The following is a 21912-nucleotide window of genomic DNA, read 5'->3' as shown; positions in this document are numbered from 1 at the left end:
GGGGAGTAGTGTTCGATTTTTATCTTCAAAAACTACTTTTAGTTTTCAAAATGCACTAAATAAGATTGTTCAAGAGTGTGATGCAAGGCACAACATAGAGTGTGGAACAGAGGGAGAGATTGGACGTAATGAAAACAGAAAAAGAACATGAGGAAACATCTGCTAGCAATTTCTATATTTTTCTTTTTCAAAAATACTTGTTTTGAAAACAATTTTCAAAACTTAATATAGATTTTAGATGATAAATTGATCGTGAATAGTGTGAAATTATTTTAGAAAACAGCTTTTAAAACCAAAAAAAGATAAAGGAATCAAACAAAGCCTAAAAAGATCAAATTAAAATTACAAGTGATACGATGATATATGCACTAGCCATCAAGATGAAAGCTTTCCTGGTGTAGTTTGGCCCCAGACAGCAGCACAACAGTCATGGAGAAAAGTGACTATCTTATTGCCAAATAATTAACATAAGAAAAATGCTAGAATCATATTGTGGTGCCAAAAGAATATACCAGAGGGGCTCTCATTTAAATTCAAGATGAACTTAAACAATTCACTGAAAGTTAGGAAATTCTCATTAGCCCAATTAAACAGGTAATTTCTTACTTCCATTGGCCAAATCCATCTACTTGTTTTAGGAAAGTAATTCGTCATTTGTTTGGTATTCGGTCCAGGTATTAAAATATACTTCATCTGTATAGCATAGTTCTATTTAAACCGAACACCTTTAAAGAGTGTTGTTTAGTATAATGAAATGAGAGTGAATTAAGACTAAAATTTTAAATTAAGGTAAAATGTAAAATTATGAATTTTATCTTATTTAATTATTTATTTCACTTTTTCAGTTTTCTTTCACCGCAAACAAATGAGAGCTGAATCAGATGTACTTCCAATTTCCAATTGTTTTTAACAATAAATAAATAAATACGTTTAACAATTTTGTTGATTTGAAAACAAAACTTGGGGGAAGAATTTTCTGGAAACCACCAAAAAAAAGAGAGAAGAAAAAACTCAACTTAATGTCGAATTTTCAATCACAAAACAGATCCCTCGCAGTGCAATAATTGCAACCATCTCTTTATGTTTCTTTCTAGCTACACCTACGAGGTCTTTCGATTAAAAACATTTGGAAAAAAGAGACATATTGTGGAAAAGGAATTGGTGGTGGGTTTGTTGGGCCAACGAAGTGTCTTTCCACTTTCCACAATGGGGTCCCAAATCTAATCTTAGTCGTGTTACATCATTAATCAAGAAGAAGAACACTCATGTTTGCATTCATATTTTTAGGTGCACATAAGTTTTACTAACTCCATTTAAGAATATATAGTACCAACTGAAGACTATATATAGCAATTAATGTAGTGAGACATAGTTGGTTGATCTCTAATTAGTGAGTATGAAAAAAATTTGTTGAAAAATGTTAATTTCTTACACCAATCTTAATATTTTGCGGCACCAAAATTGGTTATTTGCTTTTGACCAAAGAATACCTTAGTTTTTTTATATAAAAAAAAAATTAAAGACTATAGGATTTCAAAATTAAGCCTTGACGTACACCAAATTAAAAGAAAAACACTAGGAGCATTGTGTTGAATTATGACCTAATTAAAAAAAATATTAAAATTACAGTATTATACTTCATAGATCATTTATGAAATGCACTTGCTTTGACAGATAAGTAGTTGTTTATAGGTAACGACCAAAATTCAGTTTGTACAACATGCATCCCATGTGCTGCTGTGGTAGTATGCATAGCAAAAGTGCCACACAATTGGTTCTCCTTTATCATCTTTTTTAAGTGTCCGTACAAGCTCTATATGCCTTTCATAATCAATCCTACTAGCATTGCAAAAAGAAACGCAATGTGCCAATGTACCTTGCATTGTTGTTTCCTTTTTTTCTTTTTCCCTTCTTTGAATGGTACAAGTTAAATTGAAAAAAAATTAGAAGAGTAAAACTCACTGCACATGCGAGGAACTCGGGCCGTGGCCAATGCTGTCATTTCATTGTTCATCACTCTGTTTAATTTATGTACTTGGTATTCAAGAATATTTCAGTTTCGGTTCCCTTTTGTTTCCTTAATCACGAAGGCAATTATTAGCCCATGTGATCAATTTTTAGTAAAGATATGTATCTTTGTGGGGTTTAATGTCTGCCGAGAGTGGAAATGAAATGCGAAATGCACGGTTGCATTGTCATGTAATAGTATTTCTTAATCCACTAGGTAATCAAAAAACTACTTCTTCCTTGTTTTCAATTCATGTAATTAATTTGGTTTGAGATGTCAGACGTTGATCTTAACCGAATTTCAAGGTATGTTGTGATGGCTCTAGATCTTCTCTTTCCATAGTATGGTTGGGCTATGATAGAGAGAAGAACTAGATTATCTGCAAAGACATTCTAACACTTAAATTAACAAAAAGTTTTCATAGACTAACAATATATGTAATGAGTACATGCATGATATTGATGACAATAACTGTATTTATAAGGTACCTAAGATGGACTAGAGTACATATGACACAAGACATACAAGGACTAAGTATCTTTAGATACACAAGACATACATATGACAATAACTGTATTTATAAGGTACCTAAGATGTCTAGTTTTACATGTTTTGGAGTAAGACATTATCAATTTATTACAATTGAGTTTACCTATTTGGTCCAAGTATCTTTAGGCCATTTGAGCTTACCAGCATTTATGGGAAGAGGTGACTTGTTTTACCCAGTTAGGCTTGAAGTTCATTCATTAATTAAGATGCAAAGAAAAAGTCACAAATATAATACTAAGAAGAAAGAATAACTTGAAGAAACTGACAAAAGAAACACAACCAGTCAGCTAACTTTCCACTTTTGTTGTTTGTTGACAAATAAGAACATTGCTTTTCCATCTTTCTTCATGGCGCCAATTATATGATCATCATGTAAATATCTAATTTGTCATTCCCTCGTATTCATATGGCATGACGGTATTAGTATCCATGTAGGAATCAAATAGGAGCACACAGAAAGTGTAATCATGCACTAGTGAAATGATTTTAAATTGCAGTCACCATTGCATTAATTATGTTACAGTGAGCCAAAAAACATTTATATTACAAGTAATTGCGATAAAATGCGGTTGATACGACCACAAAAACATTATATCTTGACGTTGCAACTACAATATCAATTGCAAACCGCTAAATGAAAATACATATATGCTATATAAGTGTGAGAGATTCAATCTAAATGTTGCTAAGAGGAGCTTTTCACAATTAGTTTCCATGAATTAAGCATATCAAGTAGCTCCCAGTCTTTTGTTACATTCTCAACAACTTTTAAAGTCGTGTTTTTCTAGTATACCAATTAGTTAACATAATGTTCGAGTCACTTTTTATTAACATAATAGCACCGAACATAATTAAGAATTGTTTTGCCCCACTTGCTGCTAGCTAGCCTAGGAGGTACTACCATTCATCGATCTGATTCTGAAGCCGACAGGGTTCAAGGAAATTTGGAAAAAGCCATGCACACCAGCTGAATATGTAAACATTACAAATTAATCTGACCCCACGTGTTGAACCCCTAGCACTTCAACCTTCTTAATGATGCACTAATTACTAACATTTATCATTATCATAATCATTAATAGTTGCTTAGAAAAGTTGCTTTGGTTGCGCTGCCCATATATGGAGAAACGGGACTAGAAGTGGGTTGGCGCAGGAGACGTGTCAAAATTTTGACAAATCAAACGTGTTTTAATGATTAATAATAATAAAAAAAGTTATTTAGTAGGTGAATTGTATATGATAAATATAAATATTTCTTTTTATATAATTATAATTAAAAAATGTTTTTTTTTTAATTTATAAGTTATATTACAATTATAATTTATGATAATTAAATATTTTTAAATATATAAATTATATTTCATATTTATAACAAATAACTTAAACTGTTACTTTTAAATTGAAATGGATAAAAAGTTAAGAAAATCAAGTATATAAATAGTGATATTAGGGAGGGTGATTAGAAATGATTGAAAGAGATGATTATTGACTAATTACGAAGGTGTGTGAAATGCATTTTTTAAGAAGAGAGAGTGTTAAGAATATTTACTTAAGAAAGTAGGGAGAAATGGAGAATAAATTTTTTACCCTCCAAATTAAAAATTCTAATGTATGATATAAGAGTATATTTTTTTCTTTGAGAGAATAGAAGAGTAGATTAGTTACGCAAATCTACAAATAAATCACAATTCAGGTCGTCTCCTCAAATTTGAGCCGTTTCTCCCAATATTTCTTTCTAAAGTTTAAGATTCAGTCCTTGGAAGCTTAATGGAAAGAGAAATAAAAATTTCGATGAGTTCTACCCTTGAGAAGGACAGTTTTGTTATATGGATATTAAAAATTTGATAGTATGATTAAAATTGAAGAGCCAAAAGAAGAGCTAAATGCATGCGTGAGGAATTTAAGTGTTTAAATTATATATACATGGTGGAGATTTTTTTTTGTCCAACACATGTTGCAGAGTTTACAAAAGGATTATACTTCCTTCACTCCCTTTCTGCTTAATGCACTCCAATTTTAATATATTATTTTGGGGGTGCAGGAAGCAAACCTGAGATGCTGGAAGTACTAGCCTTTACAGGGTTATAATTATATTTGTATGCTGATATAGAGAAGTACATTAATTAGGGCATGCTCAATAGGCCCATTCTTTTGTTATCCTGGCCACTGGGCTACCCTAATTAAAATAAGTTTTTTCTATTAAAATAAGACTATTATGAAGATTATAATCAAACTTACCTCTCTTTCTATATATAAAAGAGTTTTCAGTTAGGATATACAATTTATTATACTATTCATATGATATACAGCAATCAGTTACAATAATTTAAATTGAAGTTACAAATACAGTTTATTATACTATTCATATGATATACAATTTTAGTAAATGGTTTGATTGAATCGTTGAAGGTGCTTTACACTACTTTCTCAAGGCTATTCATACTAATCTAACAAGCTATCCACTGAAGTAACCGTATATAAGAGTGCTAAGCTAACCACTAACTTCAATTCGGCTGTTTTCAACACATTATCATGCCCAACTTTTAATCCTATTTTTAGGCACATCGTGCAACCTTTCTGATCCCCCATCTAATATCAGTCTATATCCCTTGATTTTTAGGCAACACTCATCAATTTCTTTTTCAAATTAATTTTTAATCTTATCTTTTAAAATATAAGGATCAGAAATTTAAATATTGGGCCAAACTTCAAATTTCGCCTTATCTTAAAATTTTGAGTGTTAACAGTATATAATTTGCATGATTTTTTGAATCGTGAAACTACTTCTAACATGATGAACTCTCAGGATTCATCGAGAAACTTTTTAAAGAAAAAAATTGTGAGATTCATGAGTACGAGCCGAATAAAACATATAACTTTCGAATGCAATGAACTTGGAATCAGTGAACACCTAAATTTTTCGGAATAAAAAAATATATGTAAGAAGTAGTAATAGAAGCTACAATGTGTTAGAGAATAGTGTGACTACCACGTCATTGTTGACCCTCTCATATACTGTTAACACTTACGTTGTTTTGAATGGACAAGGGCCTTTATTCTTTTCCCTTCTGTAGGTCTTCAAATGCTTCGGTCCGTCACGCAGGTAAAAATAAGAGAGTTTAACGTTTATGTAATGGTTATTATTTAAATTATTTTAAAAATTAATAAATTTATCATATATGATAAATTGTAATTAAATGATTGAGCAAAATGTGAGTGTATAACTTTTTTTCTCAAAATAAAATTGAGTAATCCCATGTCTTTGAATATTTGCTAATTAATCACTTAATATCGTATGTATAATAATTATTAAATAAAAAATTTATTTAATTTTTTAAACATATAAAATATGTTCATTATTTTTTTTTATTTGGTACGTTAGAACGATTTATAGACTGTTATAAGAGATAGAAAAGTAAATGAGGAAAAAATAATGTTTGTATAAATACACAGTTTTATATAAGGGTTTTTTTTTAACTACTTAAAATAAGGGATCAAGATCCTATGTACAACTTGATAAATATTGGTATGAAACAGATAGTTTAGAAATACAAATTTTGAATCTCTTTTAACAAAATATCAAAAGTCAATGAGAGGGTGATGAAATCACAGAGTTTGGCCTGAGAAGATTACATTGAGAGTGGATAGTGCTTTAGTCTAGCAATCTGCTATCTGATCAACTGAGGGAACATATCAACGACAATATGTTTTGGTTCTAGCATGTAACATTGTATTAGAGGCAACAACTCTCGCACTCTGATTATCACACCAAACCATTGGTTTTCTGGTTGTAGGCAATTTTATCTATTGATGAGTTGAAGTAGAGACTGTAATCCATGAGATTTCAGTAGCTAAATTAGATAAGGCCTTGTACTCTGATTTTGCACTTGATATAGACACAAGCCTCTAATTCCTTAATAGGACATAAGTGTTTCCCTAAGAAATACATAGTAACCTGTCAGATTTCTTATCTTCAGTGCTAGTAGCTCAATTAGCATCTCAAAAACCCAATTTGTCAAGATCTTAATGTTTAAACAATGATTATAATTCCCTGAATATACCTCAATATTGTTTTCACACCTTGCGAATGTTCAGTGGTTGGAGCACTCATAAACTAACTCAATTTATCAACTGAATAAGAGATGTCAGGTCTAGTGTTAGCTCCTCTCAGCCTGTGAAATCCCCAATCCAAGCAAAGCTCCTCTCAGCCTGTGGAACCATGCTCTTGGGGTCTGTTTTAAATTTTAATCCATAAATGGCCTTGGCTAGCTTGCAATTATGTTGTGGCCTAGCTAGCTGAATCAATGACTCCTTCAGGATGACACATGTAGATTGCCTCTTTGATTTGGCCATTTAATAATGTATTGTTAATATCCATTTGCCTAACGTCCCAATTGCATTTTTTTTTTTGCTTCTCCTATATATGGTTGCTTTGGCTTGTGAATTCCCTCCTTATTACTTCTGGTACACATCCTGGTGGTGTTGATTTGCTTATAAAGGTCATTTACTTCTGATCCATTTCTGCTAATTTGTTTTGCCTCATCTTTTGAACCTCTGCTACCTGAGTTTTTTGTGTTGTTGCTGTCCGAATTTGTTGTCTTCAACAGTTTCATTAGTTCATACACATTCGACATGTACTCAATAAAAAAAAATTAAACATTCAATGCAATTTTTTTTTATAAATATATCACCTAAAAAGAACAAGGAGCAGGTATTTCATGGCACACTTGGAATGCTCCTATTGAAATTCGTTAGGGGGGTTTCTTTTGCTGCAAGTAATTCCCAGATTTATCTGCATAAGCAAGCAGTGTAGTAAGTTTTCAAAACTATTCATTGTTGCTTCATTTTTTGTAGTTGGTTCTTGTCTTGCTCTCTCTTCCATTGAAACTCTGAGAGAGCAAGAACCAGTACAAGGTCCAAGTTCGGATCAAAACCAAACTAAAATGCCGATACACCACATGCTACGTTGTTAGACCTACGGACATGGTTATTTAGAACCAAGAATTTATTTAATTCTTTTTCTAATTGATTTTAGTAGGATTATTAATTCTCACCCTACCAAGAGAGTATATTGGGGAAGGAAAATTATTCACGGAAACCATCATACTAGACATATAACACTTGGGGAGAAAAAGAGAAAAATGTCAGTGTACGTAACACATTTTCACAAATTAACTCGAGAGAAGATATATAATTATTCAAATCTTATAGAGTATCATATATATCCATGTGATATTCTTAATTAACTAAATTAAGGAACACATCTTCACTCACAATTCTACTTAAATAATTAAATGCAACGTGATTTATAACCTTTATGAGGAGAGATAAGTTAAGTAACATATGATAAAGAAAATTAGATGGCATATATATTGTATGTATAATTATAAATTTTTAGTTTTACACGTAATAATGTGAGATGAATTAAGGATTTTGTAAAAAAAATGAGAGAAAGCAAGGTATGCAGTAAATGTGATAATCAATGCATCAACGATAGAATTTAAAATATTACAAGTGTATGATTTCTATTGATCATTGAAAATAAAATTAATTAATTATTAAATTTTAAAAAAATAAATAATGAGAATGATAAATAATTTGATCTCTCCTCTCTATAGTTATACATATAGATAATTAAGATTAATCCATGCATGTTGTTTGCATTGACATGCATGGTCATTTTCATGATTTAATTTCCCAACTTTTCTCTTGTTGCACCAGCATGTGATAACGAAAACTTTCAACCGCAGTCTTCGGAACAGAGACAACACTCTAACTGCATTGGCATTTCCAAGAATTGGTAAAAACACGCAAAAGGTAGCACTTGTTAAAGGACCCACGTGCAATGGTTTCTCTTCTCCGAATGAAATCCACATCCTGCAACCCTAGCCTCAACCACTGCGTGATAACCAAACTCGTACAAAGATCAGTACACACCGTTTTGTTCTCCAACAAATCAATCATATCGACCTTATATACTCCTCATCATCCAAACTAGCCTTAGCTTCATTCACCACTTCCAAACCGTGACGCAAGTTAACTGCTACTAAATCCTTCACTATGATCTCAGCACACGCTAGAACGAACCCGTTCCCATAATACCCTTTGGGGAGCTTCACTATGATCTCAGGCACGCACTGCTGCTTCAACCAAACCACATCGGAGGCTCCGAACGTGAACAACGTGACAACCAGTGACTCGGATTGCGATTGCATCATCATCATCATCTTAAGCAGTAGCTCGTCTTGAAAGGCAGGGTTTGTTCTAGTGTATCCTAGGTGGCTGAAGTGCACCTGAGGTGGGTCTCAGGGTTTTAACATGTGTCACCCGTGGAAAAGTACCATTGTCAATTCGGTGTTTGGCTCTCTAATGAGCTTGGCCCATGCATGTAAAAACTGTGACGAGCTGGTGTCGTCGCATAGGCAATGGTTGAACATCGTGCACAGGATCATTCCTCCACATTGGAGACTCGTCGCCTGAAATTAAAGAGTAATTTGTTCAAACTTAAAATAAAAAAAATTAAAAATACAAGTTGTTTCTTATAAAAAAACAGCAAAATATTTTTTTATTTTTTAAGAAAAGTGTTTTTTTAAAAAAAAACTAAAAAAACAAACCCTAAGAATCACATTAGTAATAAAAGTTAATAAAGTCTATATCTAAGTTTGCTAACACTTTATGTATAGATTAGTCGACACTACATGCATGACAGTCTCAAATTATTTAATAATTTCTCATATACAATGATAGATATGATATGATTTGACCTGTATTACCCTAAGTGTGATTACACTTTACCTATAGATTAGTTGACATTTCATGTGTATGATAGTGTCAAATTATGTAATAATTACTCTCGTCTACATTGATAGATATGGTATGATCTGACATGGATTACCAGAGGAGGAATATCTAAGAAACTCTGAGCTTCCCACCTTGTACAAGAGTTTTCTCCATGAATTGTTTGGCACCTTGCAAGATTCAAGCAATTCTTCAGCAGTGGCATCCATGAAAGCCTCGACAAACACAGCAACTTCTCAATATTTTTAAGAAAGGTTATACGTAATTCATTAAAATCAACGTAGATTAAATATTAACAGAAATAAAAATTTATCGTATCACGTATGGCCTTAATTATCTTCAACTGGTCAACGCTGGATATCCTTATAATTTCCAATCAATTTTTTTTCAGTATTTGAATTCCAATCAAATTCTATAAATAAACTTGAGAATCCTTTAAAATATAACGAACATGGACCGGTTTTATATATGAATTTAATGAAGATGAATTAATTTTACATCATCATTTAATCACAAATTATATTTTATATAACTTTTTAAGTAATTATTATAAAAATCAATAATTTTATTATATATAATAAATTATGATTAGATGATAGTTATATAATTTTTTTCTCTTTATATTTATATATATATATATATATATATATATATATATATATATATATATATATTTAAAAGTCTCTTTTTTATGGTAAATGGTGTGTTTTATTTATTAGTTTTAAAATTTCTTTGATTTTTCTTTTAAATCAGAGATATTGTGATTTTCAAATTTTATAAAGTTATTTTTCACAAAATTTAAATTTAATTTATTTAAGCTAATCATAAAACATTACTTACAATTTATATTTGTCCAAGTATTATTTCTTTTCATGGTACATCCAGATAAACTTGATATAATATATGGACCACCATAAAACAAAAATAAAACAGATTTTTGTTGAAATAAAAAGAAGATATTTTAGTAGGCGTAATAATGATATTGACCATAACACCTTATCCACATCATGCGACATGTGTTTGGGCGCGTGGCATATGGCAACTGAAACTTCCTGTCCATTTTTCGAAAAGTCACAACTGCCCTTCTGGCTAGAAACAGTAACTTCATTTCGTATTAATCATAGTTTATTATAATGAATATTTATTGAAGAAATTTTAACTGAGAACAAAATTTTAATGATTTTTAAAAAATCTATGCTTGTAAAATTAATATATTAATGATAAAACTTAATTTATGAAATTATATATATATATATATATATATATATATATATATATAATATGATGCTATTTGATTTATATTTTCTCTTGAAAATTTTCATTTATATACATATATATTTTTAAGTCAATTAATATAAAATTATTTTTTTTATGTGGTTATTATAATAATATTTAATGTTAATTAGTATAAAATTGAGTAAAATTAATTGTATTTGTTGTTTTACTGTAGTGATTAAAGAAATAATTAGTGTAAAATTATGTAAAACTAATGATGTGTATGTTATTATTATAATAATAATTAATGTTATGATCATTTAATATAAAAAATATTTTTAATTTTATGTATAAAATTAGTAATTTTTCAAAAATTATTATTTATTAGTAATTTTATGTACTCTCAGTTTGTTTTGTTTTTTTATCTCAGTTAATTCTTAATCTTCCCTCCATCATATTAGACTATATATATATATATATATATATATATATATATATATATATATATATATATATATGTTGAATTTATATTTTATAGACTTTCAAATGAATTAAAATCTCGAAACTTAAAAGAAATAAATAATCAAAAACAATTCTCATATTACAGACCTTTTTACAAATATTCTTACAATTCATTTTATTCGTAAAAAGTAAACTTAAAGTAATAAAAAAATTTATAACAATTCATATACAGCTTAACTGAGTAAATTAGACATCTTAGTATATTTTTTTAAACCTTCTTCTAAAATTAAACGACAACTAATCAGGAAAATATTATTAACAAGTATATTCTATTCATTGTAGGATAATTAATTAGTCAATCTAGAGTCAACATTGAAAAATTTTCAACTAAGCTTTAGGACTTGAACAATTCAGAACATGACATTTTCATTGCACAAAATTCATTTATAATAATGAATTTCTTCTCAAGCTTTGCTTCTATAAACGTGGTGGAATTTTATTTAATATTTAATTTTGAAATTACATAGTATGTATCCAAATTATTTGTATTGGTTCGACGTTATTGGACTTAAAATGAATTCATAAAGATGATTTTGAATTAGTTAAAAAAAATTATTAAAATTATTATTTTAATAAATTGTTTCAAACATACCATAATTAAAATTGGATCGTTTTTCTATAAATTGTCAATTTCACCCTTCAACCATTACTCTCTCTTCTATTTTTATTTTTTTGAAAAACTAAAAATCAACCTAGAATCCCCTAAGGAAAGTAGTACAAGAAGAATCCGCTCTCAAAGCATTAAAAAAAACTACTGTCTCTTCTAGTTGATCCTTAGAGTAATAAAATTGTTTAATCAAGTGATTCTTGAAATATTAAATATTCATTAGTTCAATCCTTTTGTTAATATTTTAGTAAAGTTTAGGACCAACTTGAAGGAATTTTTAATAGTTAGGGGATTATTGAATATGAATTTAAATATTTTCAGTACTACTTATAAATTTATTTTATTTTGTGAATTGTTTAGGAGAAAAAGTAATAATTCAAGAATAAAATTGTTGATTTTCTCAATTTTTTTCAATCATACTTCTTTTAAGTCCAATTTTCATCTTTCTATGATCATTGATTAATTAACGTCTGAAAGTAAACCATGTCCCGCTCAGTTGCCATATTAATAAGAGTGATAGGAGTATATTTTTTTAACGTATTTTTTTTATTGATTAAAAATTATTAAAATTACAAAATTAAAAGAGAGATTTTTTAAATAAAACGTAAGACTCACAAAATTTTATAATTTTTGATAAATTTCATCCAATAAAATAGAGTGTTAGATTGATAATGGTTAGTTATAAGTATATTTTGGGATTAAATTATATAGGAATTTGTATTTTTTTTTTCTCTTAATTTTTTTTTGAATAAATAATTGTTACATTAACATTATAGAGAATATCAAAAGTAATGAATTTATAATGCTTAGTAAGTAAAATAAAGCTCAAAAAAGTGAGCTAATTAAGGAAAACAAAATTAAATAAGAAAAGAAGACTAGGTGAGGAAAGCGTGACTAATTAAAAAAAAAGAATAATTAAAAAAAACATAATAATTAAAGAAAGTAAAGGCGAACTTAGTGAAAGAAGTCCACTAATCTACAAAAGAAGGAGAGACAAGAAGGAAAAGACAAAAAAAATCCAAGAAAATACAATTCTTTCTAAAAGACAAAGGTTAAAAAGAAGGAAAAACAAACATTGAGATCCATTCATTTCCTTTATTTCCTTTCTTATCTTTCCCCCATTTAATAAATATTCTTTTAGTGGAATTATAAAGTCTCAATGACAATAAGAGATTAAACCCCCTCTTTGTTGGAAACTTAGTAACCATCTATTTCAGATGTAATTTCTCTTCCTATCAAATTATGAATATTACATTTACATTATCTTTTCTTGTACTTAATATTATTGTTTGTGGCTTAATCATCCATTTGCATGATAAGTTTTAGGAATAACATTGGAAAACGCTATTTTTTAATAAGACTGGGAAATGATATCTAAATAAAGTATCACTAGGGTTAGATTGATATTTGTTTAATCTGTTATATGTTTCATCCTTAATACAATTTACTATTTTAGCTTTGCAAAGAGATTTGGGAGAAAAAAAATAGATAAATTAAGCTTTTTTATGAGGGGAACCAAAATTAGAGTATACTAATAGATGCAGGTGTAAATTGAAATAATGATAAATAGAGAAAAATTATTAACATTAAATTAAAGAATAGTTCTGGTAGGCTGAATTAATTCTAACATCCTCATTTTTTGAATTTTATTATACAATAATATTGGATTTTCTTATTTTTTTTGTCTTTAATTAATTAATTTAAATTCTTGTTTAATTTATCCTTTTGATTTAATTTTCTATTAATTTCATAACCTTTTCAAGTCAATTTTTTAACTTATTTTATTAATAAAAAATTAATAAATTTCATTTAATAATAAAATAGAATGTTAGATAACATGTAGCTAATATTTCTCTATTATAGTAAAATTTAAGGCTTAATAGGTATTAAGAAATTTATTACTAAAAAAATATTAAAAAGATTATAGTAATTCAAATACTTTACTTATTAATCAACTTACAAATAATATTAAGTCTTTAAGATGTATACATATTTAAAGTAAACTATCTTAAACTCCAAGTTACGTTGGTATTGTCAACAAATTGTTGTTACTCTACCGTTTGTGTGGGACTTTCCAGATTACGTTCAAATACTGCCAACGTTCATACTCATTTCCAATCTGATACATCCTTTTTCTTTCAGGGTAAAAAAAACATGCACACAGTTTTTCGTTTTGATACAAATTTATATTGTTTTTTTTTACTGAAAAAATTATATTGTTAAAAATAGGTTTAGTTATATTTTTTAATCTTTTTATATTAAAGCAATAAAAAAGTTAAAGACTAAAGCTAAATTTGATAATTTTTTAGAGCCAAAAACATATTTAATCCAACAATAGTTTAACTACAAGCTAGTATCGTCAACTTGACAAATAAAATAATATAACTAGAGATTTTTAGCGCAAATATTTTATGTTTTTGTGGTTGGTGAACTGGATTTATTTATTGTCATATTGTGTTTAATTTGTCGCATTGAGGGCTGGTTTATTTGTATTTTTATGATCTGCTTTTATTTTTTTCATTTCACTTTTGATTACAACATTGCCATTTTATTTATGATATTTTTTATATAACTATTTGAAATAAAAAATAAATTAAAAATAAGATGAAATTTTTATAATTCAAAAAAAATCCTGAATAATTCTGTGAAATATTAGATGAATTCATGATTAAGAAACTTGTAGTTATAAATAAGAGAAATTTTTAAAAAGTCAATTAACACAACTAAAATAAGAGTAACTATCCGGACTCGTAAGTATTTGTTCCGCCTAACAAGTATTGACAAAGTCATTTAAATTATTTTTAATAAATACTTCAATTAATAATATTGCGTTGAGTTTATCACTTCTTGTGAACACTTATTTTATGTTTAATAAATATGTTTTATCTTTAAAAAAAATATAAATTATAATTTAAAATTAAAATTTATGTTAATAAGTTATTATATTTTATTTAATATTTATTATATATTACTAATCGAGCAAATCCGCAAAATGAATTAGGCTAAAAAAGACTTATTTTTATTTGGTTTGACTTTCTTTAAACCCAATCTGACCCTAATTGTGGGTCAACCCATTGTACTATGTCCATTTTGTTCATCATAAAAACTAGTATAACATGATCATATGTATATAATTAGAGAATAATGTGTGTTTTGAGATAAATGTAAAAGTTAAATTATTTAATTATCAATTATATATATAATTGATTATTATTTTTTGAGGTAAATGTATAATCAATTATAATTAGAAATAATTTTTGTTTGAGTAAATTTGCTGAAAAGTTGTTCAAAGATGATTAACCTCATTTGGATGCAACAAACAAATAATCTTACATGGGAAAAGAGTAAGAAAAAGGTCAAAAAGGAAAAAAAATTAAAATATAATCATAAACTATATATTTTCAGCTTTAATTTATTTTATTAGAATTTTTTCCATATGTAATTTAGGATTCCTAGACATGTTTTTATTTATTTATATAGACAGCTAAAATGCTTCAAAATCAAATGAAATGAAAAAAAAGCACTTTGTTAAACATGTTCTAAAAAGCTAAAAATATAATTTATTGTCATGAAATAAAAATATATTTTTTATCTTAAAAAAATTTACTGAAGTGAAATTAACTATAAAAAAACTCGATCACAATCACAAATACACACAAAAACAAAGAAAACATTTCATTCACCCAAGTTGATGCATAATTATTTTTATCCTAGAGAATAACATATTATTCTTTTATAGTTAATTATAAGATTATTTTAGAAATTTACTTGTTTCATTTTATAAAATTATTTTATAATTTTAGATGTATTATTTTTTTTCTATGCATCCTTAATTATTTTCTTTCCAAGCATTAATAAAAAATAAAAAATAATTGAGTAGAGAGATATGAAAAATATAATTTTAAAATAATAATATAAATAATTGATAGATTTAATATAATTAATTAAATTAATTTTTTTGTTAAGGCAGCAAATTAGTTTAAAAAATTATAATTAGGGATAAGGGAATAGTTAATAGCTTAGACTTTAGACAGTATTTTATGGCATTTAGAAAGTGAATATTCATACGTGGGTGAGGTGAGGGTATAACAGTGATTGTACCTTGTGTGATATGAATAATGATTCAAGCTCACGCATTCTTCACCTCTCTCTCCGTATTTATATGTTCAGTTCTTTGGTTTGACATCTTTCTCAAAGAATCTCTTATCTTCTTTCTTTCCCATTTTTTCATTCCACTTTATCTCAACCTCGATTTTTCCATTTTCCGATTAACTCACTCTTTTCACGATCTTATCTACATATAATTTCAAAATTTTTAATTTCTCAATTGATTGTTTGTGACGGTGATCGATCGGTCGGCGCGATCGTACCTGCATCTATTCTCTTCCAGGTCCGAATCTAACACTTCGCTTCATAATTAATCGCTAATTGTTATCGCTGAACATAATTACATGGAAATATCAGTTCGGTTCGGTCTTGTAAATTGCAATTAATTTTCTCCGTGATTTTGAATCATAATTAATCTAATTCGGTTATAGCCTTGTTTTTAACATAATTAATGCATGTAGTTTAATGGCTATACCAATCGATCAGAAATTATTACCGTTAATATAACTTTTTAAGATTTGTGATTGGATCACCGTATAAATATATAATAACTAATGCATGTAGTTTGAATTTAATGGCTATATCAATCGATTAGAAATCACTGTTAAATTTGACTTTTTAAGGTTCCTGATTGGATGATAGTGTAAGTGCATAGTTTTAATGTAACTAATGCATGTAGTTTGTGAGTTTAATGGCTATATAAATCAATCAGAAATCACGTTATTTGACTTTTATTTTGACTTTTAAGGTTTGTGATTGAATTACAGTGTAAGACATAGTTTATCTTCTGCTAGTTTATCTATTTATTGGTGTGTGTGTGTGTAGTGTATAGGTTTGGAGAATGAGTTCTGTGCAAGGACCAGTTGTGTGCCCTTCTGTCCGTGCCAAACAAGTAGGGTTCTGCAGCATTCCTATGATTGGGGCAGTGAAAATGAACGTTAGACGCATTAGAAGTGAATTTTGGGGTCTCAATGGCGCCAAGGCTAAACCCGGTTTTCTTTCTTGCCGTATAAACACACGAAAGTACAAGACTGTGCATTGTACTTTTAACTCACCCTCCAATGACAGTGGAAGTACTGCTGACAATTTCAATGAAAAAGATGAAGATTATGTTAATTCTAGCGTCATTGAAGCTGGTATGGCAATTTGGATATCAATAAACTGATTAAATAACTTATCTATTAGTATAATATAGGGTTGTTTATGTTTAGGACAAAACTTAGATACATTATGCGTTAAATTGCCCACTTGCTTGATAGTTGGCACACAATCAATATTGCAATATGCTGATATTATCATTGTAGTGCATTGTTTCTAGATAGCATGGTTACATGTCTTTGGAGATACAAATATATGTTAGTTAAAAGGTGGGTTTGGGCTAACTGAATGTCTATAATGCTAGTGCAAGAAGCTCTGGCAAACAGTGTCTCCTCCCCCCATTTGGCTCTTATAAAATACACTTGTTCTGTTGTTTTGTTAACTAGTTGAGGTGAAGAGTGGAGCAGATGGTTTCATAATCAAAATGAGGGATGGAAGACACTTAAGATGCGTCCATAACAATCCTCAGGGAGGACATCTTCCAGATTATGCACCACATCCTGCTATTGTATTGAAGATGGAAGATGGCACTGGTCTACTTCTCCCTATAATTGTTTGTATGTCACTCTTATCACCCTATATTTTTCTTTTTATCATGGAAACTTAGTTCTTGGATTTGATTTTGATAATTATATATCCATACGATTGTAAATTTCTGGAATGTGTTTATTTGCAGTGGAGATGCCAAGTGTTCTACTAATGGCAGCAATACGCAATGTTCCCATAGTATGTCCTCTTTGTCAGTTGAATTTCACTGTATTATCCACAAACATATCTGAATACTTCTTTTCCTTGTTCTTTCAAGATGTGTATTAATCATATGTTTGATCCAAAACTATTTTGAATTTATGTAATATGGCCACATGGATACTAATTATCTGGTCACTATATCAGGCTAGACCTACTTTGTATCAAGTAGTGAAGGAGATGATTGACAAGATGGGTTACGAAGTAAGATTCTGTTTATCTTTATACTCTTACTCCTAATTGTGTTGTGATATTTTTCCATCATTCAGGTTCCACGATGAAATTAAGAATCAAATCATGTTGTTTCATGCTTCCACAGGTCAAACTTGTCAGAGTAACCAGGAGAGTTCATGAGGCATACTTTGCCCAGTTGTATCTTACCAAGGCATGTACTTTGTACACTCCCCCCCCCCCAGAAAAAAGGCCCCCAAATGTTGTATCGTATAACAGTTAAATTATATTTGGTATAGGTTGGAAATGAGGCAGAATATGTGAGCTTTGATCTTCGACCTTCAGATGCTATCAACATTGCAGTAAGATGCAAGGTAATATTTGTTAATTAAGGTATTTGAATACATCATTGGCTGCATCATATTGCATTCTCTTATTGCTTTGTTTAGTAGTTGTTCGCTTTTTCCCCTGGTTGATATTATTAGAAAAATTGAGTGCTGGCTGGACTTTTTTATTATCAGAAAAGGTTAATTGTTGATTTGAGGCAAGTTGCATATTCTTGCATGCACTGTCTGTTTGTTTTCATTAGATACCATATCCTAAAGTTTTACTAGTAAAAATGAAACTATTTTACCCAAATCCCAAAAGTTATACTAGTTTCATATCCTTGGATGTACTGTTGGATTGTTTTTGATTCAATGCCAAATCCTAAGGTTTATCAGAGATTTTACTATTTTACTAACGCTGTAGGTTCCTATACAAGTCAACAAGTACTTGGCATACAGTGATGGTATGAGAGTAATTGAGTCAGGCAAATTGCCAACACAGTTCCCTGGTATGGATGGCCGACTATTTACTGAAATGGACCGGTATGTTTGTGAAAAGGATGCCTTATTGTTTTAAGACAATATCACTTGTCTGTAGTATGTGTAATTTCTGTTCTTGATATTTTTTATTTAAGGAAAATAGAAAATCTTGGAATGTGTCTCATTATTAGTACTTTTTTCATGAAAAGGCATCTTCTATAAAAGTGACATAACTGCAGGCCAAGTGGTCAACCTTGTTCCGAGACCACGGAGTTTAATCTTTTGCACAACATGTTGAAAGCTGTTGTTGAAGAGCGCTATAAAGATGCTGGTAATAATTGTGTTATGTATATTGCTTTAATTTATTGATGCGTTTTGATGTTTTTGAGTTTTTTTAAATGTACGATGTATGAAAAAAATGCATTGGATGGTATATGTGATTGATAATAGTGGCAGCCAATCATGTCCCTAGTGAACAATATTGTTTTGGTAGTTTTGCCATTGTTAGTTGGAGTAGTATCAACTTGTTAATTGTCCTCTTGGTTAAGGATCCCCTCATTTTTTTATTGGCAAATGTTAGTTGTTAGTTTTTGATAGTGGGAGGGATTCAAACCCACGATCTCTCCCTCCCCCCCTTCTCCCTTTAACCTTATAATTTCATGGATCCTCTCGTGTTAGTATTTTGAAAACATGAATTTTTCATGTTAGCAAGTAACTTGAGTGGATCCTAATACTTTCTTCTTTCATTGGCTGTATATAGTCTGTAAGCATTTGGTATCTTCAGTTTTAATCAAAACAAATTTGTATGCCATATGCCCCTGGCATTTAGTAGGAAAACTGTGATAGATGGGCCACTTTAATTATCATAACCAGAACATGCTTTTGCTATGCATTTATAGTTTAACTTTTAGTTGTATTTTCATATACTTGTGAGCTTAACATGTTCTAGGAATCTAGTTCTCTAGATAAGTGGTTTTTGCATTGAATTGAATTTTGATGTAAGTGTCTTGCAATATACATTTGTTTTGGACTACAGTATTAATTTTATGTCTCTGATGTTACTTACACTTCTCATGTTTCTGGTGCAACCCCAGCTTTGTTCAGGGACCAACTTAATCAACTTAGGGCAGGGAAAAATATGAAAAACAGGTATGAAGCTTATTTGACATGACACAAATTAATGTTTGGCGAAAGAATTCTATACCCGAGTCATTTTGACCCCAAACCAGAGTTGTCTTCTGGTCCTTTTGTTCTGTTGAACATATTGAATGCACGTTGACAACTTTTATTTTATTGCAGATTCTGAATGCTTTAATTGTAAAAATACAATCTTACATTAGAATGTCAAAGGGGGTTCGGTACAGCTGAGCTGATTGCAGTCATTTCTCTTCCTTCCTCGGTCTATATATGCTTACATTGTCTGTGAATATTTGTATATATTTATAAACATTAATGCTAATGCAATCATGTGGAACTTTTCACTGCTTTTCTGAGACTTGTTTCAATCTTAAAAAGCTGTTAATATGTAATGTGTTTTTCTATCCATGGGATGCAGTATGCGACTGATGGATGTGTTTCGCTGTATTATTAAAAATATTTGGGATGATTAGATAAAATGCTGTAAATATATTACTTGGTTCTCAGTTATTTGTGCATTTGTTTTTTTTTAGGTAGACTAGCTAATAGGAGAACTTTTATATGTATTTGTACTCAAATAACCATTCAGTGCTTATTCAATTCGATTCTTCAACTGAATTACGCTGAACAATCACTCTGCATTGTCAATCCCTAATTTTAGTTTGTAGATACCTCCCAAAGTTTTTTCCTATCATGTTGCCAGGAAGCCAGAGTAGACTGGTTCACTCTGCATATGCTGAGAACTAATGTTCAAATGGTCTTGGATTTAACTTTGCTGCACCCTAAAATGTAGTAGATAACTATGGAGCTGAGCATGTGACTTTCAAAATAGGATTTAAGGGGACATCAGTTTCACGGAATCTTCTTTAACATGGAATATCATTCCCGAATATTTTAAAAAATATGTTCGGTTAAATTTTAATATTTCCATGAATAGTTTTTAAAATTTAAAATAATTTAAATAAAAAAGAAAGTCTTCTTTAATATGTGTATTTGACGATAAATTTTTACATTCCCATGGGAATATCATTTTTTCATCTCCTCCTAATGGGAATACAGCTGTAAGAAAATATGGTAAAAAAGAAAATTATAGCATTCACAAAAATAAATAATACTAGAAAATATCTTTTTTTAAAACTTGTAACAAACATGGAAATGTATATTTTTGAAAATTTATCAATTGTGAAATAAATGCCTCTTAAGATTTTGAGGTGGTAAGAGGACACAAATATTTTTAGATGAGGAGGAATCAACTTACCTTAAAAGTAATTCTTTTAGAATGATTAATGACTTATTATAACTATCAAATTTTAAAAAAATAAATGATAAATATGTGATATAATACTAAAAAAGTATAAGTTATTTTTTCTTCTTTTTAAATATAGTAATATTTGGACGATTTACAAACAAGAGTTACAATAGATTACAAATAAAAATAAAATTTGTGAGTTGAGATAATCGTATCTTTCCTGCTGAACTAATGTTACATTAAAGACACGTCTGATTCTCTTTTCATTTTTTAAATAACTTTTTAAAACAAATACTATAATATTACTAAAGAAGCGAAAGTGCCTTACGGTTAAAGAAAGGTCCATGGTCCCAACTTGTGTAATGATTAGTAAAATGTTTAATATTTAATAGTTATATTAAAACTGTTCAACCGTTACCACCACTTGTTGACTGAACAATTTTTTAATTTATTTTTTATTCACTTAGTTACTATTATTTTCTTCAAAAAACCGTGCATTGCATGGAGATCAATGCTAGTTATATATTTTTATTAGTAATGCTGTCTTTACGTGGACTTGAAAACAGAAAAAAAAAGGAACTTTGCGTGAATATACAATATTACAAATTCTTATTTCTTAAAAGAATCATCGGAGTTGGCTTTGCATTCGATTGAAAAATCATATTACACGAATTATATGAAATTTATTAATAAAACTTGATGCTAGCCAATCTCTATCATAGAATGATACATGTTAAAATAAAAATAATGAGTGAACCATAAAAAAGGAATAAGAGTTGATGAGGAAGGCATAGGTAGCATAGAACCAAGCAGCCAACTACCACCGCACCTACGGCGAATTCCGGCCAAGTTTGAGATGATAATTAATGGTGGACTGACCTTAAGACAAGGTGGCTAA

General features: G+C 29.2%; 1 protein-coding gene and 1 pseudogene across 2 annotated transcripts; one reads left to right on the top strand and one right to left on the bottom strand.

The window, feature by feature from the left end:
* Nucleotides 1-8239: 8239 nt before the first annotated feature.
* LOC114391769 lies at nt 8240-8784 on the bottom strand (annotated as a pseudogene).
* A 7088-nt stretch (nt 8785-15872) lies between these two features.
* On the top strand, nt 15873-20378 carry LOC114393999 (bifunctional nuclease 1-like). 2 transcript variants are annotated; one of them, XM_028355534.1, is made up of 11 exons: nt 15873-16089; nt 16632-16942; nt 17291-17461; nt 17581-17630; nt 17799-17855; nt 17971-18036; nt 18122-18196; nt 18573-18691; nt 18868-18959; nt 19723-19777; nt 19928-20378. In XM_028355534.1, the coding sequence occupies exons 2-11, from the start codon at nt 16648-16650 to the stop codon at nt 19932-19934; spliced, it is 987 nt and encodes a 328-aa protein (XP_028211335.1). In that variant the 5' UTR covers nt 15873-16089; nt 16632-16647; the 3' UTR covers nt 19935-20378. The 2 variants fall into 2 exon arrangements, with proteins under 2 accessions (XP_028211335.1, XP_028211336.1); XM_028355535.1 differs by having other exon boundaries at nt 15884-16089; nt 16639-16942; nt 19928-20244.
* The last annotated feature ends 1534 nt before the right edge of the window (nt 20379-21912 follow it).

This window comes from Glycine soja, chromosome 17 (genome assembly GCF_004193775.1).
Source record: "Glycine soja cultivar W05 chromosome 17, ASM419377v2, whole genome shotgun sequence".
NCBI classification, from domain to species: domain Eukaryota; kingdom Viridiplantae; phylum Streptophyta; class Magnoliopsida; order Fabales; family Fabaceae; genus Glycine; species Glycine soja.
This window is presented reverse-complemented; position numbering and strand designations above follow the sequence as displayed.